Source organism: Natator depressus, chromosome 1, assembly GCF_965152275.1.
Source record: "Natator depressus isolate rNatDep1 chromosome 1, rNatDep2.hap1, whole genome shotgun sequence".
NCBI classification, from domain to species: Eukaryota; Metazoa; Chordata; order Testudines; family Cheloniidae; genus Natator; species Natator depressus.
Genome location: NC_134234.1, coordinates 233414335 through 233432893, shown reverse-complemented (window position 1 = coordinate 233432893; position 18559 = coordinate 233414335). Strand labels below are relative to the sequence as shown.

Sequence of the window (18559 nt, the reverse complement as noted above, 5' to 3'; positions counted from 1 at the left end):
GTTTTCAAAATCTCTTAAAAATTGTGCTGTCACTGACATTTTATGCTGTCCTCTTAATTCATTGTTTCAGGTAATGTTCTCATATTGAAACAACTTTATATAAATTTAAACAACCATTTCATTTTGACTGGAAAACAAACTATAGTGGGCACTATTCAAAAATTGGACATTCATTTCCAGCTTATTTAAACTGGAAAATTACCTTGTTAGAAACACATTAACAGTGTTAAATGTCATGTTTTTGTTCTGTGTTTGTACAGCGTCAGTTTGTACTGGTCCATGACTGAGACTCTTAGGTGCTACAATAATGTGAATAACAATAAAGTTGAATGCCATATCAGCTGGTCATGGTAACCACTCCTTATTAACTGACCAGCTCTTATTTACCTCAGGGCAGGTCTACACTACCACTTAAATCGATGGATCTTCGATCTCTCAGGGGTGTGTGAAAAAGCCAACCCCTGAGCGACGCAACTTACAGCGACCTAAGCGCTGTCCACAGGTGGAGTAATTGTACCTACAGCCTAGGGCATTGTCACCAGACGCAGCGCATCTGCATCTAGTGCTTCTAGTGTAGCCCTTCTAGCTCTAAGTAAGTGCAAAAGAAGAACAAAGGCAGCTGCATCTATTAGCCCCAACCCAATGGTAACCACAATCAGCTGACACATTAAACAGGCCAGTCTTTGTCTACGTTGAGTGCTCAGTCATGTTTAACATTAAAACATGTTCTACCATGATGTAATTTTCTAGTGCAGATAAATCCTGTCCCTAAAACTTCCTCTGGTACTTGATGTATTGACCAGTCTTAATATAGGGGATACCAGGGTTAGGCCAAATGTAGGTGTGCAGTGCAAGCTTTTTTAAATGAACACCCACACTGTATGTTCACAACATTGCTTCAAAAGTACTCTTTAAAAAAGTATGTTCCTTTCTTTTAAGGAAAGGCCGAGAAGTGCAGTGGAGCAGTTATGTCTGGCAGAAAACACTCGGCCTCGAATGACTGTGGAGGAGCAGATGGAAAGAATAAAGAGACACCAACAAGCTTGTCTGAGAGAGAAGAAAAAGGGGCTAAATATTATTGGCGTTTCAGATCCATCTCCTTCACAGAGCTTATCCTTTGTTAGAGATAATCCATTTAAGCTGGCTCAGGTATGCCAAAAGTTCCTTGGTGTACACGGTAATATGTTAGAACAAAATATATATATCTATATTGCGGGGGGGGGAAGTTGCAAAGTCAAATGCTGCTGCTGCTTTGGTGGCGGCATCGGCCTTGCACATCAGAATGTCCATTTATAGCAGGCTGCCAAAATTATCCTTAGGAATGCAAGTGGGAGAAAGGGAAATAGATTTTTTTTAACGGTTTATAACTCAGCTAAACCTAAATGGAATTTCCTGGGATAAAGAAAAGGCACTCCTCTAGCCTGAGGTTACCAAATTTGAATGGCCTGCTGCAAACAATGGAGGTGTTAGCGCTTCTCAAAAGAGGTTGCAAGATTTTTTTTTTCCATAATGGAAAATGTTAGGCAGCCTAAATTTAAGAGTTGCTGCCAGCTCCCCCTGCTTTATGCAGTTATAAAATTTATGGCTATCTGCTATAAGCAAGAAATTGTTCCTGACTTATTACAGTTGGATGTTTTAATTATACAAAAGTCAGGATATTTAAAGTTAAGGTTTCAAAAGCAATTTTAACTCTTACCTTTTGCATTAAAAAAAACCTGCCACCCATATGAGGAAATGGGAGGTGAGCTTTTGAATTGAGGTCAAGCAGTCTAAAAAAATTTTTAGTAACTTTTAACAGTGTTTAAGAGGTCATAATGGAAGTCTATTCATAACAACAGGAAAAGAGTATACAGTAATACCACTGGATTTTTATTGCAAGTATCTCCATATATCACATTTGTTCTACAGAATCGAAGAAAGGACGATATGGTATCTAGTAACATTAAGGAATTAGAGAGTGCCATAAGAGAGAATGATTTGGAACAAAATCATGAAACTCCTGAAGAAGAAATAACACAACTAAATGCTGGATCAGAAGAGCATAATGCAGATTTTACTAAAGAGGTAATAAGTTATATTTAGTGTGTTCAGTCCTACCTCAAAAGTAACTTCTTCCACAAATACTGAGCACATCTGTAAGTAACATCACCTGCCCAGTTCAGAAACTGTTCTAGATTAATTTAATTCAGGTCTTCCAGTGCATTTTATGACATGAGGTTTCCTCCTCAACCAGGTACCTTTTTCTTCCTTTTTTGATTTGTATAGCACCTAGCGCATCAAATTGTTTAACAAATAAATAGGAGGAGAGACAATAATTTACACGGCGTGGAGTTGGGCAATAATTATGACTTGTGACGATCATCAAAATGGTGGTACTTTCAGATTTATTTTACATCCTACCCAGTTTTACCCTGTTTTAAAATATCCTAATTGCTATTCAAAAGCATGATGATTTACAGGTGGAGCTAAAGGCTGTCAGAACCACTACAATGCAATCATACCTCCTTGTAATTGAAAACGTTTAAATCTACTTATGCAGAATTTCTTCTTTCCTTTTTTTGCCCATATTCTTTCATTAATCCCCTTTTCTTTTTGTTGCTGCCTTTCATTTCCTCTCCTTTTACCTTTACCATTTTCTTTATCAAGTTTCCACAGAGTAACATAAAATCAAGTTATTAAAACTGAGTGATCGTCTTTTTCTTAACACCTTTAACTTGAAGCCTTCTTGAGCCTTTTGAAAGAGTGCTACTTCACACACAGATAATAACTGTATCTAATCAAAACTTCTAAAGTAGTCACACTGAGTAATGTGTCCAAGCAGTTGTGTGTTGTATTAATTTTGGATGGCGGTGGAGGTATGGAAACAATACAGAAACTGCAATCCAGATTCTAGATAGTTCCCTGATAGTTCTAGGTCACTCGCAGAATTCATTGGGCTGAATTCTGCACATTTCTTCCTGCATTGCTCTCCAGGTAATGGTATTGATATAAATTACGTAAACGTAATTCCTTAGTTATACCTATATAACTGAGGCCAAAATTTGGCTCTGTTGCCAAAGCTTATTTCCTGAAAATCCGTTCTCTGCCCACCATTCAGCATGTGCTCACAGTGTATACTGACAGATTTTTCTCGAAACTTTTCAACTTTTCTTTTTAAAGTTGACAAAAAGTGATGACCTACTGTTACCAGACACGTGTGTTAGAGCTGATCCAAAAGAAGGGAATGCTGAAGAAGGAGTAGAAAAACCAAAGAAATTGGGAAAAACACATAATGTTGATATCAGGTAAAAATAAGATAATTGCATATTACTGAACTAGTCCAACAGTTTAATAATGAATTATTATTACAGTTTAATAATGAATATTTTAGTTTTTTTTATTTTGAAAGCTTGATTCACCGTTCTACGCAACTCCACATAGGAATTGTGGGTAGTATGGGGCTGCATGTAAACAAATATTTTAAAGCTTTATTTTCTCTATAAAAGTATAAAGAATATGAATGGTTAGGTGGTACGAAAAATGGAAACATTGTTTTAAGCCCGGGCAGGTTGTTCATTACAAGATGGTTTTTGTGTTAAGATTTGATTGCCTAATATAATCAGAGAAAGAAATAGCACATATTTGACCCAGTCCTGCATTCATCGTCCGAGGCAGGTATAGGATCAGGCCATGAACTGTTCAGATGGGCTTTAAACATTGTGATTCATGGAAATAATTTCTTCAGGTCTGAATAATATTATCAAAGTTATCCTGCTCATTAGTTTCACTCTTAGATTCTCTCTTTATATATATTGAGAGAACTAAAATACTCAAGATTTTTCTCCCTACTCTTCTCCTACTTCCAGACAAATTCAGTGTCCATTCTACTTAGGGGCTCCAACACAGACTTCACTCTTCTGGGAAGTAGAACACTGCACAGCTATGGAAGGAAATATAAAAATATAACATATTCTGAATGCAACTTAGTTTTTCTTCCTATTCATAGCAAACTTGTTATACTTATAGTCATGATTCATTTCCAGCTGCCTATTGAAATCAGAAATTCACTGAGTTCACCCACCATGGACTGGTAACAGGGAGGGAACTTGGTCAACACTTGTTCTTAGCTCAAACTTGGGGCAAAAGAAATAACAAGTAATTGTGAAATAGCTTGGGGTCAGGTATCCTCCCTAGAATAATTTCTGGGTTAAGTTTTGGTTTTGTTTTTTCCTTTTTCTGTGTTGCTGTTTTTACTCAGAACTAATATGTGGGAAGTTTCAAATACATTTGTAAGCACATGTTCATCATGGACAAAGACAATTTGTGGTTTGCTTTGGGATGCAAGATCGAATCAATAATGTTATCTCAGGATGAGGGCTTAATAGCTTTCCTTGCCTGATCGAAGCTTTCCATAAGATTCCTGTTAAAAGCCTTGTCTGAAGGCTCAAAGGGCAAGTTTTTTATGTGAGTCCATTGTACTGTGTATGGAAGCCATCAGCTCAGGAGCAGTCTTGACTAGTTTGACCCCTTAGGGCAGTTCTCAATCTTTCCAGATTACTGTGCCCTTTTCAAGAGTCTGATTTGTCTTGCGTACCCCAAGTTTCACCTCACTTAAAAACTACTTGCTTACAAAATCAGACATAAAAATACAAAAGTGTCTCAGCACACTGTTACTGAAAAATTGCTTACTTTCTCATTTTTACCTTATAAAATAAACTATTGGAATATCAATGTTGTACTTACTTTTCAGTGTATAGTATATAGAGCAGTATAAAACAAGTCACTGTATGAAATTTTAATGTGTACTGACTTGGCTAGTGCTTTTTATGTAGCCTGTTGTAAAACTAGGCAAATATCTAGATGAGCTGATGTACCCCCAGAAGGCCTCTGCATACCCCCAAGGGTATGCATACCTGTGGTTGAGAACCACTGCCTTAGGGTACTTCATCACCTTGGAGGGTTTCCATTAACTCCATGATTTCAGAGTTAGAGTAGTACTGGAGCTTTGGTGCACCTCTTCAGTAGTTCTTGCCTGAAGCTAGACACATGGGTCTTACTGTCAATATAGAGTAGGCCCTCTCACGAGACACTGTATTTTCCCTACAGCCTTGAATTTGGTATCTTTCAGTGTATAAGTATGAAAAAGGAAAAAAAACTGTCCAGTTCCCAGTTTAAAGTTCTTTTTACTCTAGAATGAATTTTATAAGATTGAAACAAAACTAACTATTGCTTTGATTCAGGATTTCAACACTCTACTGTAGATTCCAGAAATATGTGTTTGATTTAAACAACACAATCTTGTAAATTAGAGGATTTTGTGTTAAGAGAAGAAAATTAAGTGCTGGAACTCCAGTTGCACATAAATATTGGTTAACACCTGAAATTAAACAAACTCTAAAAATAGCAACTTTTTTTTAACTAGTCTGCAGAACATGGCCCCGATTGAAAACCACAAACATGAAACCAGTCCAAAAGAGAGTGAAGCCGCCAGTGTTCAAGAGCAAGAAGGGATTATTTCTTCTTTTGAGTTAGCAGTACAATCTTCAAGAGAAAATCAAACAGAAGGTATGGAAAAGAAACTGTCAGTTACACAGAAGTGTAAATTGGGATTAAATGTTACATATGTAATATACATTCTGATTGTTTTCTGATGCTCTGAAATTCTTGTGTAGTGAAAAGAAATCTAAACTACTCTGGGTCTCGTATGCATATTTTTTCACCTGATGGGGAGGGATGGACAGAGACCTGGCCAATTTCCCAGTGGGCGAGTCTCAGAAACAGTTTTCAGAGGTTTAAATGCAGAACTTTTGGAGGCAACCAGTTCGAGGATCAGAGGGGGTTCCCAGAAGTTTCTCTTGGCTGGAGCAAATGATTCCCTGTCTCCTTCCAGAACCACCCCCCTTCTCCCCCAATCCTCTGCACATATTCAGTGCTGTCTACCTCCTTGCTACTGGTTCCAGTCAGCTCCATGACTTTTTCCTGTAGGTCATTTCACCAAAGGCATCTATTCTAAACACACGATTTCCTGCCGTTGATCCCCTTTCCTGATCCTTGCAGGTATGAGCTCCTTGACTGGAGCATAGATACTACAGTGTTCATATTAACACTAGCTAGTTTCCAACTTAGGCATTAGATTATGAACCAGTAAGATAACAGAGAGGTTGGTGTGTGTGTCTCCAGAGGTCAGGAGGGATGCCAGAAGTGGAAAAGATAGGGTGGCTGCGAGTACCTTGATGGCACATTTTGCAAGAAAATCATAGTGCTGAGGGAAGGCCAAGTTGCTTATGGAATGGGCAGATGGAATGATCACTACTTGAGGTGATCAGTAGTAGTTTGGTGCCAGGGAGGAATAAGGAAGTGCAGATGTGATATAAGGATAAATAAGGCAAACGGCACAGTCCTTTCCATGACTGCTTAGTTCAGGCCAGGACTAGGAAAGATCCTTTGTGGTGACATCATAGGGAATAACAACGAGGAGTCTTTGTGGCATCTTAGAGACTAACAAATTTATTTGGGCATAAGCTTTTGTGGGCTAGAACCCACTTCATCAGATGCATGGAGTGGAAAATACAGGAGCAGGTATAAATACATGAAAAGATGAGTTGCCTTACCAAGTGTGAGGTCAGTCTAACGAGACAATTCAATTGACAGTAGGATACCAAGGGAGGAAAAATAACTTCTGAAGTGGTAATGAGAGTGGCCCATTTCAGACAGTTGACAAGAAGGTGTGAAAAGAAAAGGAAGACGTGTGGCACCTTAGAGACTAACAAATTTATTTGAGCATACGCTTTCGTGAGCTACAGCTCTCACGAAAGCTTATGCTCAAATAAATTTGTTTGTCTCTAAGGTGCCACAAGTACTTCTTTTCTTTTTGCGGATACAGAGTAACACGGCTGCTGCTCTGAAAGAAGGTGTGAGTAACAGTAAGAAGAAATTAGTATTGGGGAAATTAGGTTTAGGTTTTGTAATGACCCCACCACTCCCAGTCTTTATTCAAGTCTAATCTGATGGTGTCCTGTTTTCAAATTAATTCCAGTTCTGCAGTTTCATGTTGGAGTCTGATTTTGACGTTTTTTTTGTTGAAGAATTGCCACTTTTAGGTCTGTTATTGAGTGACTGCTGTCAATTGAATTGTCTCGTTAGACTGACCTCACATTTGGTAAGGCAACTCACATCTTTTCATGTATTTATACCTGCTCCTGTATTTTCCATTCCATGGATCTGATGAAGTGGGTTCTGGTCCATGAAAGCTTATGCCCAAATAAATGTGTTAAAGGTGCCATGACGACTCCTCGTTGTTTTTGCTGATACAGACTAACATGGCTACCACTCTGAAACCTATCATAGAGAATGTTGATTTAAAAAGTTTCTTCTGATTATTTTAACCTTTACTTGCAAAATACTTATCTTGCTCACAAATTTCATGTTGTTTGAAATATTTTCAATTTGTCTAAAATTTGCCTTCTGTGATATTTATTTTTTAATTTCTCTTTTCAGGAAAAAGTCTGCCCTCTTCACCAGAGTCCCCACCATCACCAGCTCCATCAACGCAACCACAGCTCACAGAAGGATCACATTTCATGTGTGTATAGTCTAAGAGATGTACGTCTGCTTTTCACAGTCATGCTATTTTTCTGGGTATACCATAGTTTTCTTTGAGAAACACCCACAGACAATTTTATTAAGTAGGGTGAAGGTAGCTGAGATGTATATATCAAACAAGCAAACAAAACAGGAATGTATTGATTCTTTGAGTAAGTGCAGCTGCATATTCAACTGAGGTGCATTCACACCTAGTGCACTGGAGCTGGAGAATTTTGCCAAGCAGTACCATTAGAGGATCACCACTCACAGCTTGTGGCTATAGCCCCTTGTCTGGCTATATGAGGTAGCACTCCCCTAACTTCTGTCTGTTCCTTCTTACTACTTGTGGCTGGAGTCAGAGCTCTGTGTGGTTCCTAACCTCACAACCTCTCTCTTTCTTAGATGCCCCTGGCATCTTTTCCCTTTCCACTTTTGTCTCAGAAGACTATGTTCCTGATAGCAGTAGCATCCACAAGGAGAGTCTGTTGCAGTCTCTGATGGCAGAGCCTCCTTACATACAATTCTCTAAAGACAAACTGACTTTGACCACACCCAAAAATTTTATCTGAAGTGGTTTCTCAGCTTCATTTGAACCAGGCGGTATATTTACCTGTGTTCTTTCCTAAGTTGCATTCATTTCTGGAAGAGCAGCGTTTCCACACATCAGATGTCAGGCGATGTCTAGCTTTGGATCTGGACTGGACTAAAGTGTTTTGTGCTTCACCATGCCTGTTTGTGTCATATACAGATCCTATGAAGGGTCAGGTGGTCTCTTCACAGTCTCTAAATGAATAACCTCATTTATCGTGACTTCATATGAAATAGCTTCAGCTACACCTCCTTCAGCGGATGCAAGCTAGTTCTGTGAGAGTGCAAGCAACATAGGTAGCATTCTTCAGTGCATTTCAGTATTGGACATTTTCAGGGCTGCTACATGGTCGTGTATGTGTGTGTGCGCGCACATGTGTGCGTGTGCAAACCCATCCAGTCATTACTGCATCTTCCAAGGTGGATGCATGTTTCAATAGGGTGGTCCTGGGGTCCTTGTTTAGGTAGTCTCTGAGCCCCGCCTCCTTAGGGTACTGTTTGTGAGCCACCAAAGTGGAAAACATGGCTGCATCTACTTGAGGAAGAAAAAACCGTTTCTTACTGTAACTGTGGTTCTTCGAGATGTGATTCAGATGTGTATTCCACTACTCACCTCCGTCCCTTCTGTGTCGCAGTTTCTCTGGGCACTTGGTGTGAAGGAACTGACACGGTTCGGGACTGCACTGCCTTATATAGCCAGGGAAGGGGCTGCAGCCACGAGGCACAAGTATTCCCCCTCTACAGGTACTGCTAGGTAAAATTCTCTGGTTCCTGTGCACTGGGCACATGTACACACCCAAGTGAAGTACACATCTGCATCACATTTCAAAGAACCACAGTTAAAATAAGTAACCATTCCTCACATGCATATAATCCATACAGTATTCAGATAAGATAATAATAGTTAGAAATGGAAAGGACCAATTAGCTCATCAAGCATTTTCTTCTGTAATGGTAGAATAACAGTTCCTTGATATTAAATTGTAATGAAACGTGATTATGCAGTCAAGGTAAAAATGTATCCGTATTTGGGTGTTTTAGCACCCAAAGGCTCCTGTCAGGATAATAGCCCAGTTGAACTATGAATTGTACATACAGTATGTTCCAAAGAGTTTATAATCTAATTTAAGACAAATAAGTGTGACATGATAAATAGTAGGAGGGAAGAGGATAGCAATAATAAAAACACGCAGTTAGGCTCACTGTGTGTGTAGAATTTGATGGTTCTTATTTTATTTTTTTTATATCATAGATCCCCACTTGGCCCCTCCACCTATCCATAACTGGTAATTTCTTGTAGGAATCAAGGTAGAAGTCATTAGCTTGGTCAGAGGAAATACTCTTATTCTATAGCATGATATGATGGTCTATTATGATATATAATGATAGGTATCACATTATGATATACAGACAATGGAACAATGATCAAACAATCAGTTTGTAACCACCTAGAAGACAATAAGGTAATAAGTAACAGTCAACCTGGATTTGTAAAGAACAAATCATGTCAAACCAACCTAATATCCTTCTTTCACAGGGTAACCAGCCTTGTGGATAGGGGGCAGCAGTAGATGTGATGTATCTCAACTTCAGTAAGGTTTTGATACGGTCTCACATGACCGTCTCATAAGCAAACTAGGGAAATACAGCCTAATATGAACTTACTGTAAGGAAGGTGCATAACTGGTTGGAAAAGCATACTCAGAGAGTAGTTAACAGTGGTTCTCTGTCGATCTGAAAAGGCATGATGTAGCGAATGATGTATCACAGGGATCTGTCCTGGGTCCTGTACTGTTCAATATCTTCATAAATTATTTAGATAATGGCAGAGAGAATACAGGTATAAAGTTTACAGGTGATACCAACCTGGGAGGGGTTGCAAGGTCTTGAATTAGAATTCAAAATGATCTTGACAAACTGGAGAAGTGGCCTGAAATAAATAGGATGAAATTCAATAAAAATTAATGCAGTACACTACTAATGTAGTACACTACGGAAGAAATAATCAATTGCAGAAATATGAAAAGGGAAATGACTTCCTAGGAAGAAGTATTGCAGAATGGCTCTGGGGTTATAGTGGATCACAAACGAAATATGAGTAAACAATGTAATATTCTTGCAAAATAAAGCAATCATTCTGGGATGTATTAACAAAAGTGTTTTAAGCAAAACATGAGAAGTAATTCTTCCACTCTACTCAGCAATGATAAGGCATCAGCTAGAGTACTGTGTCCAATTCTGGGCACCACATTTTAGGAAAGATGTGGACTAATTGGAGCAAGTCCAGAGGAGAGGAACAAAATGATTAAAGGTCTAGAAAACATGACCTACAAGAAAAGATTGAAAAAATTGTGTTTGTTTAGTTTGGAGAACAGGAGACTGAAGTGGGGCATAAGTCTTCAAGTACATAAATGATTGCTGTAAAGAGGAGTAAAAAGAAGGACAGGACAAGGAGCAATGGGCTTAAATTGCAGCAAGGGAGATTTAGGTGAGACATTAAGAAAAATTTCCTAGCTCTTAGGATAGTTAAGCACTGGAAGAAATTACCTAGGGAGATTGTGGAATCTGTGTCATTGGAGGTTTTAAGAACACATTAGATAAACACCTATCAGAGATGGTCTAGATAATACATAGTCCTGCCTCAGTGCAAGGGATTGGGCTAGATGACCCTTCCAGTCCTATATTTCTGTGGTTCTGAGAGTTCCTGTTCATTGAATGTGAGTGGAAATAGAAGTAAGCAGGTTTGTTTATACAGGTGTTTAAAGAAACTAAGGGATACAGGTCAGAATATTTTAACACTTTTACCAGCACTTTAACTAATTAAAAACTTCTACGTCGTCAGGGATTACCTTTTAAAATAAGCCTTCAAGGAAAGGCTATCAAAAGAATATGCCTTGTTTCATAGGTCCTATAAGCTATATAACTATAAGGCCATATAACTAGGAAAGGAGAACTTTCTCAGTTTTTAAAAGATGTTTCCTTAGTGAAGTTCGAAAATGCATAACCTAGTTCATATAGGGCACCTGCGTTTTGTTTTAACAGTCATAATTATTGTATGTAATGTGATACTTTCTTGTGTTAGTAATAGGCAGAAAGAGGTATTACCTCTTTGTTAAAGTGAAATCGTTTTAATCTCTTGTTTCTTGTCCATACAAAAACATCACATGCAGCCTTTGTTGCTATTGATTTTCATGAACAGTATAGCATGTCATGTTCAGATTCAGGTTTGACTCTGAATATTTGTTTCAAACTTAATATTATAGTAAAAATATTTTAAATGGTAAAAAATCATGATACGCACTTTCAGAATGTGTAAATAGAGCTGTTTGTGTACAAATCAAATAGCATATGTACAAATACACACGAACATTGGAGGGGTGTGTGTGTATATTCTGGGCCTTTAAGTAGGGCTGTCATTACCCAACCAACCTTTTCTTTTACATAGTTTCAGTTCAATGGACTGACTGGAGCTAGACTCTACTGGTTATAGCTCTGTTAGCTTCCCCCATGCGGATCAGTCTCTGCATCTGAAGGGAACAACCTGGCATTCTTCTTCAAGTGATGGTCCCTATCTGTATTCCAAACACAGGTGCGTATGCGCTGGAGCTGGAAGTTTTTCAGCAGCAGTGTCTGTTGACCTGCACGGCCACCTTACGTTGCCACATGCTCTGTGTGAGGTCATAAGAGGCCGTATGCGGTGACATCCCCTCAGTTCCCTCTTACTGCATGGTCGGAGTTGGAATCCCCTCTTTGTGCTCAGACCCTCTATGAGAACAACTGTCCGTTGTAAATAGTTGGCTCTGTTTTCTTTCTTGTCATACTTTTGTACATCCGTTAGTTTAGTTAGTGTATATAGTAGCTCCTTATGGGGCCTCTCCCAACCCTGTCGGGATTATGCCCTGTGTTCCAGGGTTCAAGAATTGTACCTTGTGCCCTCACTCATTCTCCGTGAGTGATGAGCACACGCGCTGCCTCTTCTGCCTTGGCAAGATGCACCTTGTCGCTCACAGCAATATGTGCAAATCCTTCCCCTCAAGGACCCACAACACTTGACGTCAGCCCCTCTGCAAGTTCCTCATCACAAAAGCGCTGTTCTGGCCCCAGACAGAGTCCAATCCTGTGCTGGTGATTCACCGACCATTACCGGCAGTGAGCGTCCTGCCCTTGGCTTCACACCTGGATCCATCAGCACCGCCAAGATGTGAGAAGGTACATAAGGAGAGTCAAAAGCCCTCTCACAAACACTGCAGCAGGTCCCCATCGTGGACCACTGCGCCGCACTGCGTTTCCTTCCCGACCTGGGTTCGGTCAGGTGAGACATCGCATGATGACCCTGCAGGGCCACCACCTAAGGCGGGGCAAGGCAAAGCGGAAGTGAGACCTGCCAGTTCCTGCAAGGATCAAGAGTCCCGACCACCCACCAATGCGCACTACTTAGCCACCACAAGTCTCTCCAGGCTCCACTCCGCACACCCACTCCTTGGAGCAGCAGACAACGGGATGTGCCCTGGACACCGGGCCAGCTGGATCCCACTGATTTCCCCCCACACACACACATCCCACCTCAAGCTGTTGTACCCACCCTTGCCGCTTCTCTTGGACCCCCATCTCCCTTCACTGGTGGATGAGCCACTCCTCAGTCACAACCCAGCCACACCAGTTGCAGTACTGCCCACACCGATGGCTCAGCCACTTGCAGAGGCTTTTTCAGACTAGGGGCACTTCTCAGTGGACAACCTGTCCTACTCCCTGGTCTCGTGGCATAGTGTGGACTTCTGGGCTTGCCCACCATTTCCGACCCCTTACACTCTGTGCCTTCCTCCCAATGGCCCACTTTGCCACCCTCATAGCCCTTGTGAATGTCCTCTGCTACAACCCGCACATGAGTGTGCACCATTGCCTCTGCCTCCTTGGCCACATGGTGGCCTTCACCTGTGTCACACCGCACATACATCTCACCCAGGACCACGGCAGGGTTTGCCACCCCAACTGAAGCCTGCTCCAATTGATAGCCTGGTCTTTGGATGGGGCTCAGGTGTAGACAATGCCTGTCCATCACCTGTCCACCATATTCTCTCAAAGAGTAGGCAGGAGTCCACGAGGACATGCTACACCACAAAATGGACGTGCTTCACCTCCTGGGCACAGCGCCAACAACTCCCCCTCCTCAGTGTTTCCGTGCCTATCATCCAAGACCACCTTCTAGAGCTGAAGACCTCAGGTTTCGCACTTAGCTCGGTCCATGTCCACCTTGTGGCGCTTAGTCCTGTCCTTTCACCTCTCTTCCCCCCCGCCCTCCCCCATGGACAGTTTATATTTACCCACCCTACCACTACCCAGTTTCTGAGGGGCCTGACAAACTGTTTCCCACCCGTCCTTACCCCCACCCCCTTGGAACTTCAACTTTGTGCTGTCTGTGCTCATCTGACCTCCATTCAAACTGCTGGCCAAATGCTCCCTGGCCTACCTAGCTATGAAGGTCCTCTTCCTGATGGCTATCACCTCTGCTGAGCGGATCAGCAAACTGGTGACCGTGATGGCTGACCCCCATATACGGTTTTCCATAGAGACCGTCTCCCTGTGCCTCCACCCTAAGTTCCTCCCAAAGGTTGTCTACAAGTTTCATCTCAACCAGTCCATCCATCTTCTGATCTTCCACCCTAAACCACATGCCACTTCCGCAGACAGTACGCTACACTCCCTGGATGTCTGCAGGGCACTGGCTTTCTACCTGGGCAGAACTCGTGCATTCTGTGCCTCATCAAGCCTCTTCATAGACATTGTGGAACAGTCAAGAGGGCAGGCCCTTTCCTCACAGTACATATCCAGTTGGATCTCGAAGTGCATTACATAATGCTACACATGCTCCAACGCAACACCATCTGGCAGGATCCACCTCCGCCTCCTTGGCATGAGATCTGCCAGGCAGCAACATGGCGCTCTGTTCACACCTAAACAGTGCACTATGCCATCGACCAGTGGGCAGATGCCACTGTAGGTCATGCCACTGCAACAGGCCTTGCCCATTGCGTTCTCGCTCCTCCACCTCTGAGTCTGTCACTGCTCCATACTCACCTGTGTTTGGAATACATATAAGGACCATCACTTGAAAAGAAGGTTACTACCCGTATCTGGAGGTTCTTTGAGATGTATGGTCCCTATTTGTATCCCAATACCAGTCCACCTTCCTCTCTGCTGCAGACTCACTATACTGTGGTAAGAGGAAGACTGAGTGCGTGTCACCCCGCATGGTCTCCTATAATGTGACATGGAGCATGTGGCAACATAAGGTAGCCATGCGGGCCAGTGCACACGGCTGCTGAAAAACTTGGGGCCATGCGCACCTGTGTTTGGGAGACATATAGAGACCATACATCTCGAAGAACCTCCAGTTACAGGTAAGGAACCTCCTCGTCTCTTGAGTAGACACTACTAATTGTGTCAAATTGTATTTGGCTCTGTCATGTGCATCAATGATGAGCTCTCCAAAGCAATTTTCTCTTAATTATTTATGCCACAATATGAATTCAAGTCTGAGATGTGAAAGGCTGGTAATCTCTTTTGCTGCCTAAGACACTTTCTCCAACATCCTACACAGTTACGTGTATGTGAAGATGGCGATGTGTCCATAATATTGCCACCTTAGATATGATGCTTCCACGAGTAACACTGAACTGCTGATGACAAAATAATATGTTCCTAGGATGGTACTTCTAAAATGGACTCTGTTTCTAGTTCCCTAGTTTTAGTAAAGCCAAGGATATTAGAGCCCAAAAATAGTTTCCCTCTGTTAAGTATCTGAATTTATTTGGAGGCATTAGTCCATTTCCTAGTGTATACTTCAAATCTGCATTTGACGCACTGGTTAGCAGTCTCACCAGAGCCCCAATATTGGATGGTCATTGTATAGCTGGTTTCATATCAGGATTAATACTAGGCCTGGAAAATAAGAATTCCATGTCACAAAAAATATTTTGACATGTGGTTTTGTTCTGCGTTGCGATGAAACCTAGACCTTCTGAAAGGTTTTTGCAAAAAATTAGAGGGAGACTCTCATGAAGGCTCAAGTCCCTGCCATGCATGATTTGGAGCAGGGACTTGAACCTGGGTCTTGTTCATCCCAGAAGAGTGCACTAGCCACTCTGCTATTTGACTGTTCTGGGGTGGGCCTTTTCTTCCCCCGTTGAAAACAATAGGTTTCCACAAAAAGTTTCAGTTTCGGTAAATCAGTGTTTCACAACGAAAAAATGTTTTGTCAGATTCGTGACCCATTTTAGTTGAAACACAATGAAGCACAGTGTGTGGGAGCCTGCACTGCTGCTGCCCACGCTATACTTCTCTGACTAAAGGTCTTTCACCAGGGCTGTCAGTCAAACAACTTTCTTAAGCACTACCCAACACATTTAAAATGTTTGTTGAATGTGAGGAGCATTGCTGTTACCCATGATTAATGTAAGAGCTGTAATTTTCCAAATGAAACAGCAAATGTACCAGGCTGTGAACAAGTTTCCTGTCCTGTAGGAAGAGTTTAATTTTTTAAAGCAGGAACTCGTTTACTCAGTGGGATGCAAACTGTACAGCAAGAAATCCTCTGCAATAGAGAGAATTTATAAGTTGGGGGGTGCATTTCAGTTCATAGGCCAGTTTTTAAGCCAGGGTCTGGGAAATGCATGTTGGGTTTCAGAGAGGCAGTGGAATTTGGAAAAGGAAAATGGTGCTATGTGGTATCATGGGACTAAGGAGAGAGCTTATTCACGCATGACTTTTTCTACATCATGTCTTCTGGCATCACTAAAACAAATTTTGTATCTCTCTCACAAGTATATTGTTACATTTTAAGCATGCTGATACATGCTAAAATACAGTTTAATAGAGTGATGATGACATTTATTTAGAATCTTTCATCCCAAACACTGCATTACATCATAGCAAGTGAAGAGTACTGTGTCCTGTTTCTAACCTTGCCAGTCCTTTGGTACAGCATCTAGGGGCTTCGCTACTAATTTTACATGGAAAGCTCTTAGTTACTGTATTGATGGTGGCAGTATAAAACCCTGAAATGGTTCTTTGTACAAAATAACCCCTGTTTGTTTCTGTTCATTTGTGAATTGCTGTCAAAATAGCCTTAATGCCTAAAAAGATAGGTTGTGGAAACTAATGTTTTCTTAGATTCTTTTTAATATAATTTACCATATATACTCGTTCATTAGCCCGTTCATTTATAAGCTGACCCCCCAAGATGGATAGCTAAAAATAGCAAAAACTGTATGACCCTTTCATAAGCCAACCCTATATTTCAGGGGTTGGCAAACTTCGACTCCTGGCCCGTCAGGGTAAGCCACTGGTGGGTTGGCAGGCACGGAGCCCCTCAGCTCCCAGTAGCCGTGGTTTGCTGTTCCCAGCCAATGGGAGCTGCGGGAAGTGGCGCCACTTCCCACAGCTCCCATTGGCTAGGAACGGTGAACTGCGGCCACAGGGAACTGAGGGGCTCCGTGCCTGCAGACGCTCCAGGTAAACAAAACAACAATGTATTAGATATTCAATTAAATGATTTAATAGAGTTTAAAATCATCAAATTTTGGTGTCAACCCGTTTATAAACCAACCCCCCCGCTCTTTGATGTGTCACTTTTTTACCAAAAATATTCAGCTTATGAACGAGCATATACGGTAATTTATTTCGTGGATAGCCACAGCGCGGTCAGAAACTCCCCACCATGCCTAATCCTAAGAGGAACTTTAAACAGTGTTTTGGTAAAATACAGTAACTTGATTCATGTCTGTCTTTCAGCTCTAACAGATTCTGTTGAAACCATTCATGGCCGAGGAGTATGGACCTATGGAAATATGAGAAGATATTGTAGAGTATATTTTAAATCTATGAAATTCATAGTTCTGATGCTTTTGGCCACAGAGCATCATTTTATCACTTCCTGGAAAATGTTTATTCCAAGACAGCTTTAAATGGCCCATATGTACACTCAACAATCTGAAGATTGTTCTTCCGATACCAGCTTGCTGCTATGATTTCCATGCACATAAAGATTCTTTTTAATATGCAGCCTAAAGTCAGAACCTTAGTTGTTTTACAGAATTTAATGTTTTTAATTATGAAATCATTTAAGTTTGCATTTTTGCTTCTTTTAGGTACATAACAGATCAGTTTCTTTTACATATCACCACTAAACCTTGTTTTACACTTTTTAAACACTAGTGTATTTTGACATTTGATTTGTAAAATTTTTATAAATATTTAAAATGTGCCATTTTTATTATTGCTGAGTAAAGTATGTCCTGTTTCTGCTGTAATTATTTCTTGGTCAGGTTGCAGCATCAGCGGTTAATGCCACACTGTTATCAACATATACCTGAATGTTTGTGCTTACTTTTTCTTAAACAAAATGAAGTGTAGGTATTTTGAGGTACTGGGCTCTTACTTTATTGGAATAGGGTGTGTACAGCAATAAACAGGTTTTCAATTCCAGTACTTAGTTTGTGTACAAATGTAATTATGTTCATTGTGTATATATTATACAATGAGCACATCCAGAGTAAGTATAAGAAGCCACTTACTATTGTTCAAATGCAAATGTTCATATCTCATTTCTTTTTTATCATGTTAAATAAATGTTAATGTTCTTAAGTTGTGTGGGTAGTATTTCTTTCAGCAAGCAGATGACAGACCGTGTACTCGTGACTCTTTGTGTGGGAAGCACATCTTAATAAGGGTTGTGGGCCTATTACAGCAGTGGTTCTCAACCGGGGTCCGAGGCCCCCTGGGGGACCGCAAGCAGGTTTCGGGGGGCCACCAAGCAGAGCCGGCATTAGACTCACTGGGGCAGAAAGCCAAAGCCCTGCCACATGGGGTTGACGCCCAGGCCCTGAGCACTGCCACCCGAGGCTGAAGCCGAAGCCTGAGCAATGTAGCTTTGTGGGAGCTCCTGAGGCCCCAGGCAATTGCTCTACTGCTACCCCCTAATGCTGGCCCTGGCTTTTATATGCAGAAAACCTGTTACCACACAGGTGGGTCATGGAGTTTTTATAGCATGTTGGGGCAGGCCTCAGAAAGCAAGAGGCTGAGAACCCCTGTATTACAGGATTAGTTGGAGAAGGGTCTGTGATGTGAAGGAGATAAAAGTATATGATGATGATGATGGTCTCCTCTGGCCTTCAAAACTGAGGCTATGTCTACACTAGAGAGCTTACAGTGGCACAGCTATACCGATGTAGTTGCACTGCTGTAAGATCTCTTGCGTAGATCCCAGGCCGATGGGAGAGAACTCTCCTGTCGACCTAATTAATCCACCCCCGTGGCGGGAGAAGCTCACCCACCGACAGAGCTGTGCACACGACCACTTATGCCAGCAAAACTTACGTTGTTCAGAGTGGTGGAATATTCACGCCACTGA

General features: G+C 41.4%; 1 protein-coding gene across 17 annotated transcripts in view; it reads left to right on the top strand.

The window, feature by feature from the left end:
• PLEKHA5 (pleckstrin homology domain containing A5) overlaps nucleotides 1-17738 on the top strand; it is a 257099-nt gene extending 239361 nt beyond the window's left edge. For 6 of the 17 annotated variants that reach the window (XM_074938185.1, XM_074938168.1, XM_074938202.1 and 3 more), the window contains 6 exons: nucleotides 940-1149; nucleotides 1909-2064; nucleotides 3160-3284; nucleotides 5402-5544; nucleotides 7477-7581; nucleotides 16942-17737. In XM_074938185.1, the coding sequence (XP_074794286.1) occupies nucleotides 940-1149; nucleotides 1909-2064; nucleotides 3160-3284; nucleotides 5402-5544; nucleotides 7477-7571 (729 nt within the window). In that variant the 3' untranslated portion in view covers nucleotides 7572-7581; nucleotides 16942-17737. Of the gene's footprint in view, nucleotides 1-939; nucleotides 1150-1908; nucleotides 2065-3159; nucleotides 3285-5401; nucleotides 5545-7476; nucleotides 7582-16941 lie in introns of all 17 variants that reach the window. The other 11 variants (XM_074938104.1, XM_074938093.1, XM_074938084.1 and 8 more) reach the window with 3 other exon arrangements.
• The last annotated feature ends 821 nt before the right edge of the window (nucleotides 17739-18559 follow it).